Below are 11,567 nucleotides of genomic sequence, written 5' to 3'. Positions count from 1 at the left end.
TCATTCATAACTATACAGCATATTTTACGTATTTTATACAAAACAAAAAGTACGTACAGTATATATGTATAGGGGAATTTAAGGTTTTTTTTTTTTTGTTTCAAGGTATATATTCTTTTTACGATGCGTATATAATTGGACTTTGTGTTGAATATCAAAACAAGAAAAATAAAAATACAAATATCAGCATATGAAAATAAATAAAGTACAAAAGAAAAAAAAATTGGTAAAAAGATGACCATCCATTTATGCCAAGCTTTACGTTGAATATGACAACAAAAATTAAGAGATATATATCCGATACGTGATGATCTTATATTGGGCTTAATTTTATACATTTGGGCTTTACTCTTGTCCATTAAGTATATGTTTGGGCCTCATCGAAAAAGCACTTGTCTGTCTTGTCAAACAAGTTCGCATCTCAGAGAGGTCGTCGTGTATTTTTGTTGTAGAGAGAGCAAGTAAGTTCTCAGCAAAGATCAAAGAAGAACCCAAAACGAGAGAGAAGCTAAATTCTTCTCAGGTAAGAAATCTCCTTAAAATTCCATTGTCTTTCATTCTTCTTCTACTTACTCCTTAGTTTCTCGGAATCTGTGGGAATCTGGGTATCTTCGTTTGCTGGATCTGTATTGAGCGAAGTATTTTTGCTACGAAATCTTGAAAATTTCGATGGAATTAAATAAACCCCTAGCTAGATACGATTCTGGGTGATGTGATTCTATTTAGTTTTTTTTTGGGTTTTTCTATATGGGCAACAGTGATTTTGCTTCATCGTTCCTTTGATTTCATTTCAAAGGGTTGTGGTTGATCTCAAAGGACCATAGATTGATAAAGCTAGTTCCTTTTAACGATTCTATTGTGGAAACTTGACCTAAGATTAGTCTAGTTTTATTCTGAATTGATCTGTTGAGCTTGATCGTTGTGATGTCAAAAACCCTAATTTTGGGGTTCTTAAAACAGGCCCTGTGTCTAAGGGAGTATGAATTAGTGTTAAAGCTTCTTGTTTTCCACAGTTTTGTTTATTCGAAAGCCGATGTTTTGAGAAACCATTGAGTTTATTGCTTTCTGTTCAGTTAACTAGTAGGCTCAGTCTTGTGAGAATAGGATTTCACCATTGCTTTTGTTGTTCTTTCTGGTGTAGTTGTTAAAAGATGTCTCGGAGGTATGATAGCCGTACTACAATCTTCTCGCCTGAAGGTCGTCTCTACCAAGTTGAGTATGCTATGGAGGCCATTGGAAACGCTGGTTCTGCAATTGGAATCTTATCCAAAGACGGAGTTGTGTTGATTGGTGAGAAGAAAGTCACCTCAAAACTTCTTCAAACCTCAACCTCTGCTGAAAAAATGTACAAGATTGATGACCATGTTGCTTGTGCCGTGGCTGGTATAATGTCTGATGCCAACATTCTCATCAACACGGCTCGAGTCCAAGCTCAACGCTACACCTTCATGTACCAAGAGCCCATGCCTGTTGAGCAGCTGGTTCAGTCTCTCTGTGACACGAAGCAGGGCTACACACAATTCGGTGGTCTTCGTCCGTTTGGAGTCTCTTTTCTTTTTGCAGGATGGGACAAGAACTTTGGGTTCCAACTATATATGAGTGACCCGAGTGGCAACTATGGTGGTTGGAAAGCTGCAGCTGTTGGAGCAAACAATCAGGCTGCTCAGTCGATTCTGAAACAAGACTACAAGGATGATGCAACTAGGGAAGAGGCTGTCGAGCTCGCCTTGAAGGTTCTGACCAAGACAATGGACAGCACCAGCTTAACATCTGAGAAGCTAGAGCTTGCCGAGGTGTATCTGACTCCATCTGGGAACGTCAAGTACCATGTTCACTCTCCTGAGTCGCTCACCAAGCTGTTGGTCAAACATGGTGTGACTCAACCCGCTGCTGAAACATCCTAAGCCCAAAAGTATCTCTAGTCTTATTCCCTTGATATGGTGTCTCGGCTCTTATGTTTGTAGTACTCTTTTTACAGCTTTTCTTTTGAGTTTGAACGTTGGAGTTAACTATGGCGATGAAAATTTGACAATGTTATGAATTTATCTACAATGCGTTCAGAGAAGTTTTATCTTTTTACTAGTGACTGACGACGATCAAAGGAGCAAATATATTATAGGTTAGTCTTTAATTTCTTCAATTCATTACTTGAATACTAAGCATTCATTATTGTCGTGCAATGTTTTACACGTAACGGCAATGCCTCCTCGGATTCTACTGTTAAATTGAAGTTTTGATTTCGTCCAAAAAAACTGTTTTCTTTTCTAAGTAAACGCAACTTCACATTGAGAATCTTGGAATCACAAAAGAGTAACGTTTAAGGAAGACTAGAATCAAAATTTTAGATTTTTTTTTTTTTTTTTTTTTTGGGATTTTGCCTAATCATTTTCTTGCATTCTTGGTATTGATCTAACAAGTAAATTTGATAGATTTAATTTTGTATAAGCACAACTTTGTGACAGTAAACAACACTAGGAAAGATACATACTTTGAGAAATAAGAAACAGATTATAACTCTATAATTGACTCCTTATGCTCTCTATCACTCTATGTACAAATATCATCGTAAGCTACAGCTTTCAGTAATCAAGAACAGAGCTTAGGAAGCGATCTGTTGCTTCCTTTGCTATTGTTCTTGGATCTCTTCTTGATAACTTCCATTTGATTCTGCATTTTCAAACACGCTCTCTCTAACTCCATAACCCTCCACTGAATCCCTTCAATATGTTCTTTCAGCTTCTCGTTATCTCCTGAAACCTCAACCTTCTCCATTCTTAGTATGAGCTGCTTCTGTTCTCGTTGTTCATCTGGTGTCTCAAGCACCTGAAACTTCGGGTTACGTGAAATTTTACTTCTTGATTCTCCTGAAAGCTTCTCATAACTTAATGTTCGTATGACGCTGAGTTTTTCACCATTGGTTAATCCAGTGTGAGCCTGAACAAGCCATAAAAACTGTCATTTGTGTGATAAAGATTGAAACTTTCCTTTACATTTTGAGTGTTGAAACGTACCTCGAGATACATATCGATAGCACGGTATATTTCTTCGTGTGATTCTCTGGCTGAATCTGGAACAAGTGTGAGAAGAGACAGAAACTTTGAAGGTTTCAAGCAAGGATCAGGTGCTACTTCAGTTATGTATTGATCAATCAAGCTTGAGACCTTCTTCAACTGCAATCCTCCTCTTGCTCCGTCAAGGAAAGCTTTTGTGAATCGAAGAACAAGATTCACATAGTACAAGTGACTAGACTTCGATGGAGATGGAACAAGAAGATTGTCTAGTGTTGCTTGATCCAGTTGGCTACCTATCATAAGCTCAAGCTTGTTCATGCTGCTCTTGTTTATATTCAATCCAAGGGCAAGCCTTAAAAATCCGAAAAGGCCCTTGCAAGGGACACAGCTTTGATCTAAGACACAAAGAGTATCAATGATGGTTTCAAGAATCTTTCTTTTCTCATGAGAAGACGCTGAGCAGAACTTGACCTTCTGGTAATAGAACAAGAACCTACTTATGATGTGATTATCAAACTTCCGCAATACCATCAGCTTCAAGAACGTCTCAACCAAACCAGGACTTAAAACAAGAACCTCATCAAACCACCAGGTTAACCGAACAGAGCTGTTCTTGAAACTCTCTGTGCTTTTACTGTCACAAGAAAACCGAAACAAGCTGCTATCTGGTGAACAAGCAGAAGCAGCACTAGAAGGACTCATTTCAACGGCTAAACACAGTTTCTCCACTAATGCATCCATCAGTTTCGCGGCTAAAGACTCAGCTTCAGAGGATGTTTCAACTTCTTGACACTGTTTTAGACTGAGAAGAAGCTCTGGCCAAGACCAATACCTAATCTCTTCCATACACTTCTCTGTTCGTTCCAAGACTTTAGAGACTTCCATGAACTTAGCAGCACGATGCATAAGGACTACATTCGAGGGCATCACAGCTAATCGACCGTTACCGTAGCAAAACCTCGATACAAGCTCGAAACTCTCCGCTCCACCGGGGAAATCATTAAAGATCACCTTGAGATTCCCATTGGAACAAGTTGATTTCCCAAGAAGCTTCCTGAACGTTGCAGAGTAAGCACATATGATTTGCTGCAGATGAAAATTACAAACAAACTCATAAGTCATATATAACACAAAACAGATTTGAACAAGTTGAAACTTTAAGCCATGTTACTGTTTGTGGTATAGAATAGGGTAAGGCAACAGTTATTACAACTAACAAGAGAGTAAAGGAATTAAATATCAACTACACAGAGAGAGGTCTCTCTGTGTCTCCCAATCATTAAAGATCAACTCATAAATCAGTCACACAGAACAAAAAGGGAAGTGAATAGTAACCAAAGAAAAATCCAAATTGAGCCTCTTATCTTCTTCCCTCTGTAGAGGTGCAGTGCAACAAACATTTTGTTTGATTTAACAGAGAGAGGAACATGGGAGAAAGTCAAAGAGGAAAGGTAAAGAACAAACAAAAAATGCAATAAATGGTGATGGAGACATCATGCTTCATTACTCTCTTTAAGTCTTAACTAAATAAGATTTGAATCTAGTGAGATTAATGTTAACTCAGACAAATCGGTTTACTGAAACAAAAAAAGAGAGATTTGTGGTTCCCTCATTTTAAGGTAATTCGTTGAGTGGAACATTAAATGCTGAATGTAGCAGAGTCACACACAATACGTGAGCCGTCATAATGTTATCACAAGCACACACACACCCAAAAAAAAAAAAAGAAGGTTTTTTTTTCAAGTCACAGTTTTTGATTCAAGTTAGAACTTACATGAACATTTGAAATGAAAGAACAAGAATTTTTAACTATACCCAGATAAGAAAAAGTGGAAATTAACACTGAGAAACGGTTAAAGTTTGGATTTTGGTCTTACCTTATTGAGAAAGAGAGATTCTTCTCCATTGATGTCAACTTCAAGATCAGAGCAACAAGCTTCCATAGTAGCCACCTCTCCGTAACCAGATATGCTTTCTAGCTTTTCTTGATTTTTTTCCCCCAAAAGGTAAAGAAGTGAGGAAACAGTAGAGAGAGAGAGATGTGGATTTTTATGCTGAGAAGTGAAAGAAGACAAAGAGCAAAGAAGCAAGAAAACTTTTGTTGGTTTTTCTGATTGTCGGATTTTTGATATATAAGTAAAGTCTTCTCTTCTCTTTAGATGTGTCTGTCAAGTCAATCGGTGAAGCACCCACAAAATTAGTGGTGGGTTCTTTTAGAGAGAGTTGATAAAAAAAAAAAAAAAAAAAAAAAAAAGAGAGACCAAGAGCAACAAAGGCGTGTTCAAACAAACACCACTCTGTTCACTGTGTGTTATAATGTACAAAGACCAAAGATAGAGAGAGAGATGGGGAGACCTATTCTGACACATTCTTGCTAATAAATTTGTTAGTAAAAAGAGAGTAATGACAACGCATTTTATTACCTTTTTGATCATCAGCTGATCAATCAGTAATTAATCATGTATTTTTTTCATGTAAAGTTTATTTGTTTAATCAAAAATGGTGAAGCTTTTGAGGGTACTGTATGTTGTTACCTTTTTCTCATCATGCTGTATTTTTTAATCTACCTCTAATCAACTTAATAAATTTTGATTATTTTACTTCATTGACCATCGTGGACCAAGACTTTAGCAAGAATCGTTCAGTGGTTTAAGTAAATTGGATTTCGATAGAAATCAGAATTAATTATTTATATGAGATGCTTCCAATCAAAGCTATCTTTTTTATTAAATCACTAATACTTTGTTTTAGTTCTAAAATCAAAAATATAAAAATAGTTTCCAAGAAAGGTTACTTATTTGTTGGTGTATAATCGAGCGTCTAGAGGAATATGATTCGGTGATATAAAACTTTGTAAAGATTAGTAGTTCAAATCTCTCATTCAGCAATCTTTTTTTTTCCCGTTAAATACCAATATAGAAAAATATTAATTATTGGACCCCGACCATAACAAAATTGGTACTATGTGGACCAAGCTAAAAATTGATTTATCTATCCTACTACTATTTCTTGATTTTAATAGTTAAAAAGGAAAACCAAATTGGTTACATCGAGAAGTTTATCAAAAAAGATACAAAAAATCATGGATATATAATTATTATCTTTGTTGATGATGACATGCAACTATGTATGTCCCTTTACTATCTCAAATTCGGAAGGAGCTGAATGTTTGGACTCATAGGTTTCTGAGTTTGGTGGGTAAATTAACTCTCTTATCTACAGTTATCTCTGGAATTATCGGTTTTTGGATTAGTGCTTTCTTCCTCCCTAAATTGGTTATTAGAAAGATTAATAGTCTCTGCAGCTCCTTCTTTTGGCATGGAAAGGTAGACTCTCCCTCAGATGCAAAAGTGTCTTGGTTTAACATTTGTTTCCCTAAATTTGAAAGTGGACTTGGTTTGAGGCACATTAGTAGTTGGAACGAAACTTGTGTGTTGAAACTTTTTTGGATGTTGTTTTTTAGAGCTGATTTTTTTTGGGTGGCCTGGATAAAAAGTAAGTATCTTTCTAAATTTCTTTTGTGGGCGCTCAATGAAAAGAATGCTTCTTACTCTTGGAATTTCAGAAGATTACTTAAGCTGCGTTTCAAAGCTCTTAAATTTTTTAGCATCCATATTGGAAATGGTGATTTTACATTCTTCTGGTGGGATCCATGGACTCCTTTTGGATCTCTTTACCATTTCCTTGGTTCAGATGGCCCTAGTCACTTAGGGATCCCTTTGTTTTCAACTGTGGCTGAATTGAGCAATGAGAATGGTTGGTCTCTTCCTAATGCTAGATCAGAGAGACAAGTTCTTCTCCACTCTTTTATCTCTACCATTACTTTGTCATCAGCAAATGATACTCCGGTTTGGGAAATCGACGGTATGGTACAATCTTTCTCTTCTAAAGCTGTGTGGAATGCTGTTAGGTTTTTGAATCAAGTAAAATCTTGGGCTCTTCTTGTGTGGCACAAAGCTGTTATCCCAAAGCATGCTATAAATTCATGGCTATTTATACTTAATCGCAACCCTACTCTTGATCGTTTGTCTACTTGGGGAGTGGATATTGAGTTAGACTGTTGCGGTTTGGCTCATGAATCTCGAAATCATCTGTTTTTTGAATGTGCCTATTCTGCTGAAGTATGGAGATTGATTACACAAAGACTTAAGCTATCATCGCCTCCGTTTCTTTGGGATCAGATTCTTCTTTGGATGCCATCAGTTTCAGCATCAAAACATACAAAACTTGCTCTCCTTCAAGGTTGGCAGGGTACACTCTATGAACTGTGGAGAGAGAGAAATCGACGATTCCATGAAGGTCTTTCGGTCTCTCCAGTTTCAGTAGCAACAAGCATCATCTCCACCATGAATAACAAGTGTAGTTCTTTGATGCAATTGGGTTTGAAGCGAGGGGCCTCCCTTCTTCAATGTTGGATCAGTTAAGTTTCATATCAAGCATTAGGCTCTGGTTGCTTCTTCCTCTTTTCAGTCTTTGTTTGCTTTAAAACTTTCATCCTTCTAGCTCTTGCTAGTCTTGTTCTTATTTCTTTGTTTGTAATATAGTTCGATCCTGTAAACTTAATATTTTATTTATATAAGAAAACCCTTTAACAAAAAAAAACTATGTATGTCATTCAATAATTCTTTAGATATACTATAATACTACTAATATAAATGTATATACAAATGATGTAATATCAATTTCCGTAAATAAAATAAAAATCATGTATTATTACGTTAGATGGCATAACAAATAGTTGAAAAATACTAGTCAGAAAAATACAAGAAAAGAGTCGTTAATAAACGAGGCACCGCCATAGTAGAAGAAGATTTCTTTTTTTTTTTTTTTGCTCAACTTCAACTCTCATTAACCAAGGAATACATCCAATTCAAGATACATAATATTCCCCACCATAGAATTAGACCAAATGCAATGGTTCGATCTAGTATCGCCCTGAAACACTAGCGGATCCAACGCTACCTGGCCGAGAAACCATTGCATTTTTTAACCACTATGAGATAGATAACACTCTACAACTCAGAGTGAAATCATCTCTTAAACCACCTAAAATTAACCCTATGATACGAAAACAACTACTAACGCAGAAGGTACCAAAATCTATACTGAAGATCAAAAACAAATCCAAGCTATTTGAACCTCATGATATGCGTGTAGTTCTTGTTCCAATAGCATCAACATCCAGAGGCGCAACATCAGAAAGACTTGGTTTCTCCGGCTTTCATTGCTCCGATCCTAAGCCAAAAAACGGACAAATATCCGACTGACCCGGCCAAGGGACGCGAAACAAACCAGCATGATCCGAGACTTCTCCAAACAAACACTCAAAGCCCATAATGCTAATCGTCTAATGATAAGATTGAAACACAGATTAGCAAATCTTCACCTCACGATGCATTTCCGGATTGGCCACATCGCATCTGCCTGTTGTCTCACTTCTTAGCCGGATTAAAACCAGAGGTTGAGGAAGCTCTCAAGAACACCAGCTTTGAGGATAACCTCAAATCCCGGCCACCGACATCCAACAGATCCTCCCAAACAACCGGTCGAATCTAGAACTCGAACTCCACCAAAAGCCTCCGGTTAGCTAGGATCTCCAGCGAAGAGATGGGGAAGCAGGGGACGCGACTCAGGAACCCAGATCCGTCGCCCTGAAACTGCAAAGAAATCCGCCCGAAGCAGTTACGAACCGCCACCAATCTCCCGGAGAGGAGAGAAGAGCCAAGATCTCTCTTTGTAACATCCGTCATCGCACCGAATTGATGTAACAGAAGTGACTCCTCGCGCTACCAGAGAATAGGAGGTCGAGTCTTTTTACCCTACCACTACAACAGAAGTAAAAAGAGGACGAACAAAGCCCTCTTACACCGACGGTAAAACCGTAGGCGGCAGAAAGGTAAACGGAGCGGTGCTCTGTAAAAAACTAGGGTTTTTCAGGTTTGAGAGAGAAAGAGTGTTTTTTCCCTTTTTTTTATTTTGATTTCAATGAAGTCACTAGAAGAAGATATAAGGCTAAAAATAGCATTCGTTAGACGTGACATACAATAATATAAAAGAGACTCAAAATGTGAGGTGTTTTTAATGAAAAATAAAATGATAAACAAATACTGTATAAAATAAAAGTGTGATTTGGTTTCAACTGCTCATGCACTGAAGCTAATCCTAACGTGGTGGGCAAAAAAGCCATGGAACGGGGCTCACGTGACTTACACACTCTGCAGAGACACTTTTATCCCTCATATCAAATGGTATATACATCTACACAATATGTAAATTACGTCTTTCTTTTCTTTTTCTTTTCAATATTAGTTTGGTTCGAATTGTATGTATATGTTATCAACTAATTCACATTAACCAAGAAGCTAAACGAAACCAAACTGATGATATCCAAATACAATAAGGTATTAAGGTTACTAGGTATAGCTAGCTAGACAGAGTGGAGTTTAAAATGTTTAAGGTGCTTAATTACGTGAGACACCAATATTGCTCACGTGGTGTGGAAGTGGAACCTAATAAAGTAACTGCAATCATACCAATTTTTTTACGTTAGAGAAAAAGGTTCATCGATCAACCAAACATATATATACTTTATTAGTTCATTTAACAAAACTATTAATTCACTTGGTAAGTTGATATAGCACTATACACAATAATGCCAATATAAATATATATGGAACCACGACAACCACCAATGCATTGCAAATGACTCACAAGTCACAAAGTTTTCTGCCTAACTAAACTAATGAACCATTGCGTATGTAATTCACTACCATATGTGTGTGTTGCGGCTACATTGGTCGATCGGTCCATATGTATTATATTTTTTTATGGTATAAACAAATCCCTGAGTTTTGTGTCATGTGGTCATCTCCTACCTTTTGCTTGAATATGCTTTGGAGGGATTCCTACTTTTGTTTCTTTTCTTTTTTTTTCTAGACTATGAAAATGTATGATTATTTCTCGAACGATCACACTTATAGGATTTAAAAATACACCTTCTAACAAACTTATATGTTATTGTATTAAAACATTGATAGTAAAAACATACCACGTTGAGAATCTTCCCCCTACATGTATTGTCTCATGAATCATTTGTGACATGGTATAACTCGGTATTGAAGAAGCTTGAATTAAATCAAGGTGATTTGGATAGCATCATATATAGCAGAAACCATTGAGTTATTAGTTTCCGTACGTCAGGCATATTTTGCAGTTGCTATAGTCATATACTTAACATCTCCTAATATGTCATGATCACACTTTTACTTGGTTTAAGAATGTTACATGAATCGAATATTCTTTTTAAAAAATTGTCAAAGGTTTTGGGATATGCGACAAAAAAATGTTTTGGGAAATGTATTCCTTTCTCCTTTTAAACCGTCGAAAATGGACGACACGGACAGAAAAAAAAAAAAAAAAGAAACCCGGAGAAATTGCTTTTAGTAACGCTCAAAATACAAATTTGAAAAATGTCTAGATTTAATGGGCCTTTTAGCCCAAACAAAACATTATTACTCGGGTTAAAATATATCTTTTACCGCCAAGGTAGAAATGTTACTCGGGACAAGTTGTTCCATTCAAGACATTTCTTCGTTTCCGATCCAAACTCTGTCCAAACAACAATAAAAAAAAAAAAAAAAAAAAAAACCGTAACCTCAACCTGTGAAAAGACACATGACTCTAAGAAGTATGACGCATCTAAAGCTCACATACAATCTTAAAAAAAAAAAAAAAAAAAAAAAGTAAACATCGGGTCCAAAATAACAAGAATGTAACACTTCATTCATTTTACAGACGCCTAAGGTAGAGAAAATGCATTGAGTACATTGAAAATAACATGGTCAATACAAAGGTTTTGAAATATTTTCTTTCCATCATCGTGCATATATATATTTAGTGGGCCTCTTAGCCCAAACAGAAACAATCTACACAATCGTGTTTAAAATATCAATTTGTGCCATCATAGTGTGTATGCGGCGATATAACATTCACGTCAACCTTGGACACACACACATACACACACGTGCAATCGCTTTATCCTCTCCAAATTCTTGTGTTACATGCCTAGTTTTAAAATTCAGTTTCTCATAACGTTTTTTTAAGAAGAACGAAATATTTAACAATGGTTCATTCTAATTTCTCTTTCCATTCTCTATAATACACTCAAATTCATTTATATTTTAAACAATTTCTCTGTTAAAGTAATGCAACAAAAGAAAAAGAAAAAAACATTACGAATTTGATTTACCAGAAACTTTGGCATTCACGGTTAAAGAAACAGTACACGTGCCTTTGCCTCCCAAAAAAAAAAAGCTTTACAAAAAACATCATTACGAATGGCACAAATCCGTAGATCAGAATTTGTTTCACTACCTGACAAAAATCCCTGTCCCTAGGATCAGAGTCTCATCTGATCCAACGGTTCATATTTTATTCAGTACAATACCCTGAAACCGCCTGACCAATTGGTACCTCAGCGACAAACAGTCGACAATAAAAACATATTAACAGAATCGCCTTCGTTCCTCGTGTCGCCGCCTATTCCAATTCACCCAA

At 36.5% G+C, this 11,567-nt stretch overlaps 3 protein-coding genes across 5 annotated transcripts; 2 read left to right on the top strand and 1 right to left on the bottom strand.

Moving 5' to 3' along the window:
• Positions 1 to 349: 349 nt before the first annotated feature.
• LOC104766107 (proteasome subunit alpha type-4-A) lies at positions 350 to 2,065 on the top strand. The gene is made up of 2 exons (XM_010489925.2): positions 350 to 523; positions 1,142 to 2,065. Exon 2 carries the CDS (start codon positions 1,152 to 1,154, stop codon positions 1,902 to 1,904), a length of 753 nt encoding a protein of 250 aa, XP_010488227.1. The 5' UTR covers positions 350 to 523; positions 1,142 to 1,151; the 3' UTR covers positions 1,905 to 2,065.
• A 339-nt stretch (positions 2,066 to 2,404) lies between these two features.
• Positions 2,405 to 5,402, bottom strand: LOC104766106 (BTB/POZ domain-containing protein At3g22104). 3 transcript variants are annotated; one of them, XM_010489922.3, is made up of 3 exons: positions 4,889 to 5,402; positions 3,012 to 4,097; positions 2,405 to 2,934 (listed from the first exon to the last, which is right to left on the bottom strand). In XM_010489922.3, exons 1-3 carry the CDS (start codon positions 4,952 to 4,954, stop codon positions 2,587 to 2,589), a joined length of 1,500 nt encoding a protein of 499 aa, XP_010488224.2. In that variant the 5' UTR covers positions 4,955 to 5,402; the 3' UTR covers positions 2,405 to 2,586. The 3 variants fall into 3 exon arrangements, with proteins under 3 accessions (XP_010488224.2, XP_010488226.1, XP_010488225.1); XM_010489924.3 differs by lacking the exon at positions 4,889 to 5,402 and adding an exon at positions 4,347 to 4,622; XM_010489923.3 differs by lacking the exon at positions 4,889 to 5,402 and adding an exon at positions 4,222 to 4,395.
• Positions 5,403 to 5,510: 108 nt separating this feature from the next.
• On the top strand, positions 5,511 to 7,435 carry LOC147920424 (uncharacterized). Its single transcript, XM_087501064.1, has 2 exons — positions 5,511 to 5,528; positions 6,551 to 7,435. Exons 1-2 carry the CDS (start codon positions 5,511 to 5,513, stop codon positions 7,433 to 7,435), a joined length of 903 nt encoding a protein of 300 aa, XP_087357190.1.
• Positions 7,436 to 11,567: the final 4,132 nt, after the last annotated feature.

The sequence above is a fragment of the Camelina sativa genome, chromosome 19 (assembly GCF_030686135.1).
Source record: "Camelina sativa cultivar CO46 ecotype springtype chromosome 19, ASM3068613v1".
Taxonomy (NCBI): domain Eukaryota; kingdom Viridiplantae; phylum Streptophyta; class Magnoliopsida; order Brassicales; family Brassicaceae; genus Camelina; species Camelina sativa.
The sequence above is the reverse complement of the archived record's forward strand: the minus strand, read 5'-3'. Positions and strand labels throughout refer to the sequence as shown.

Excerpts from the sequence above, each read along its gene's own strand:
- LOC104766107 (XM_010489925.2), top strand. The coding sequence starts at position 1,152 with ATGTCTCGGAGGTATGATAGCCGTACTACAATCTTCTCGCCTGAAGGT.
- LOC104766106 (XM_010489922.3), bottom strand. The coding sequence starts at position 4,954 with ATGGAAGCTTGTTGCTCTGATCTTGAAGTTGACATCAATGGAGAAGAA. Across the intron at positions 4,098-4,888 it reads AATCTCTCTTTCTCAATAAG|CAAATCATATGTGCTTACTC; the intron begins GTAAGACCAAAA and ends TTTCATCTGCAG. Across the intron at positions 2,935-3,011 it reads CTATCGATATGTATCTCGAG|GCTCACACTGGATTAACCAA; the intron begins GTACGTTTCAAC and ends TGGCTTGTTCAG.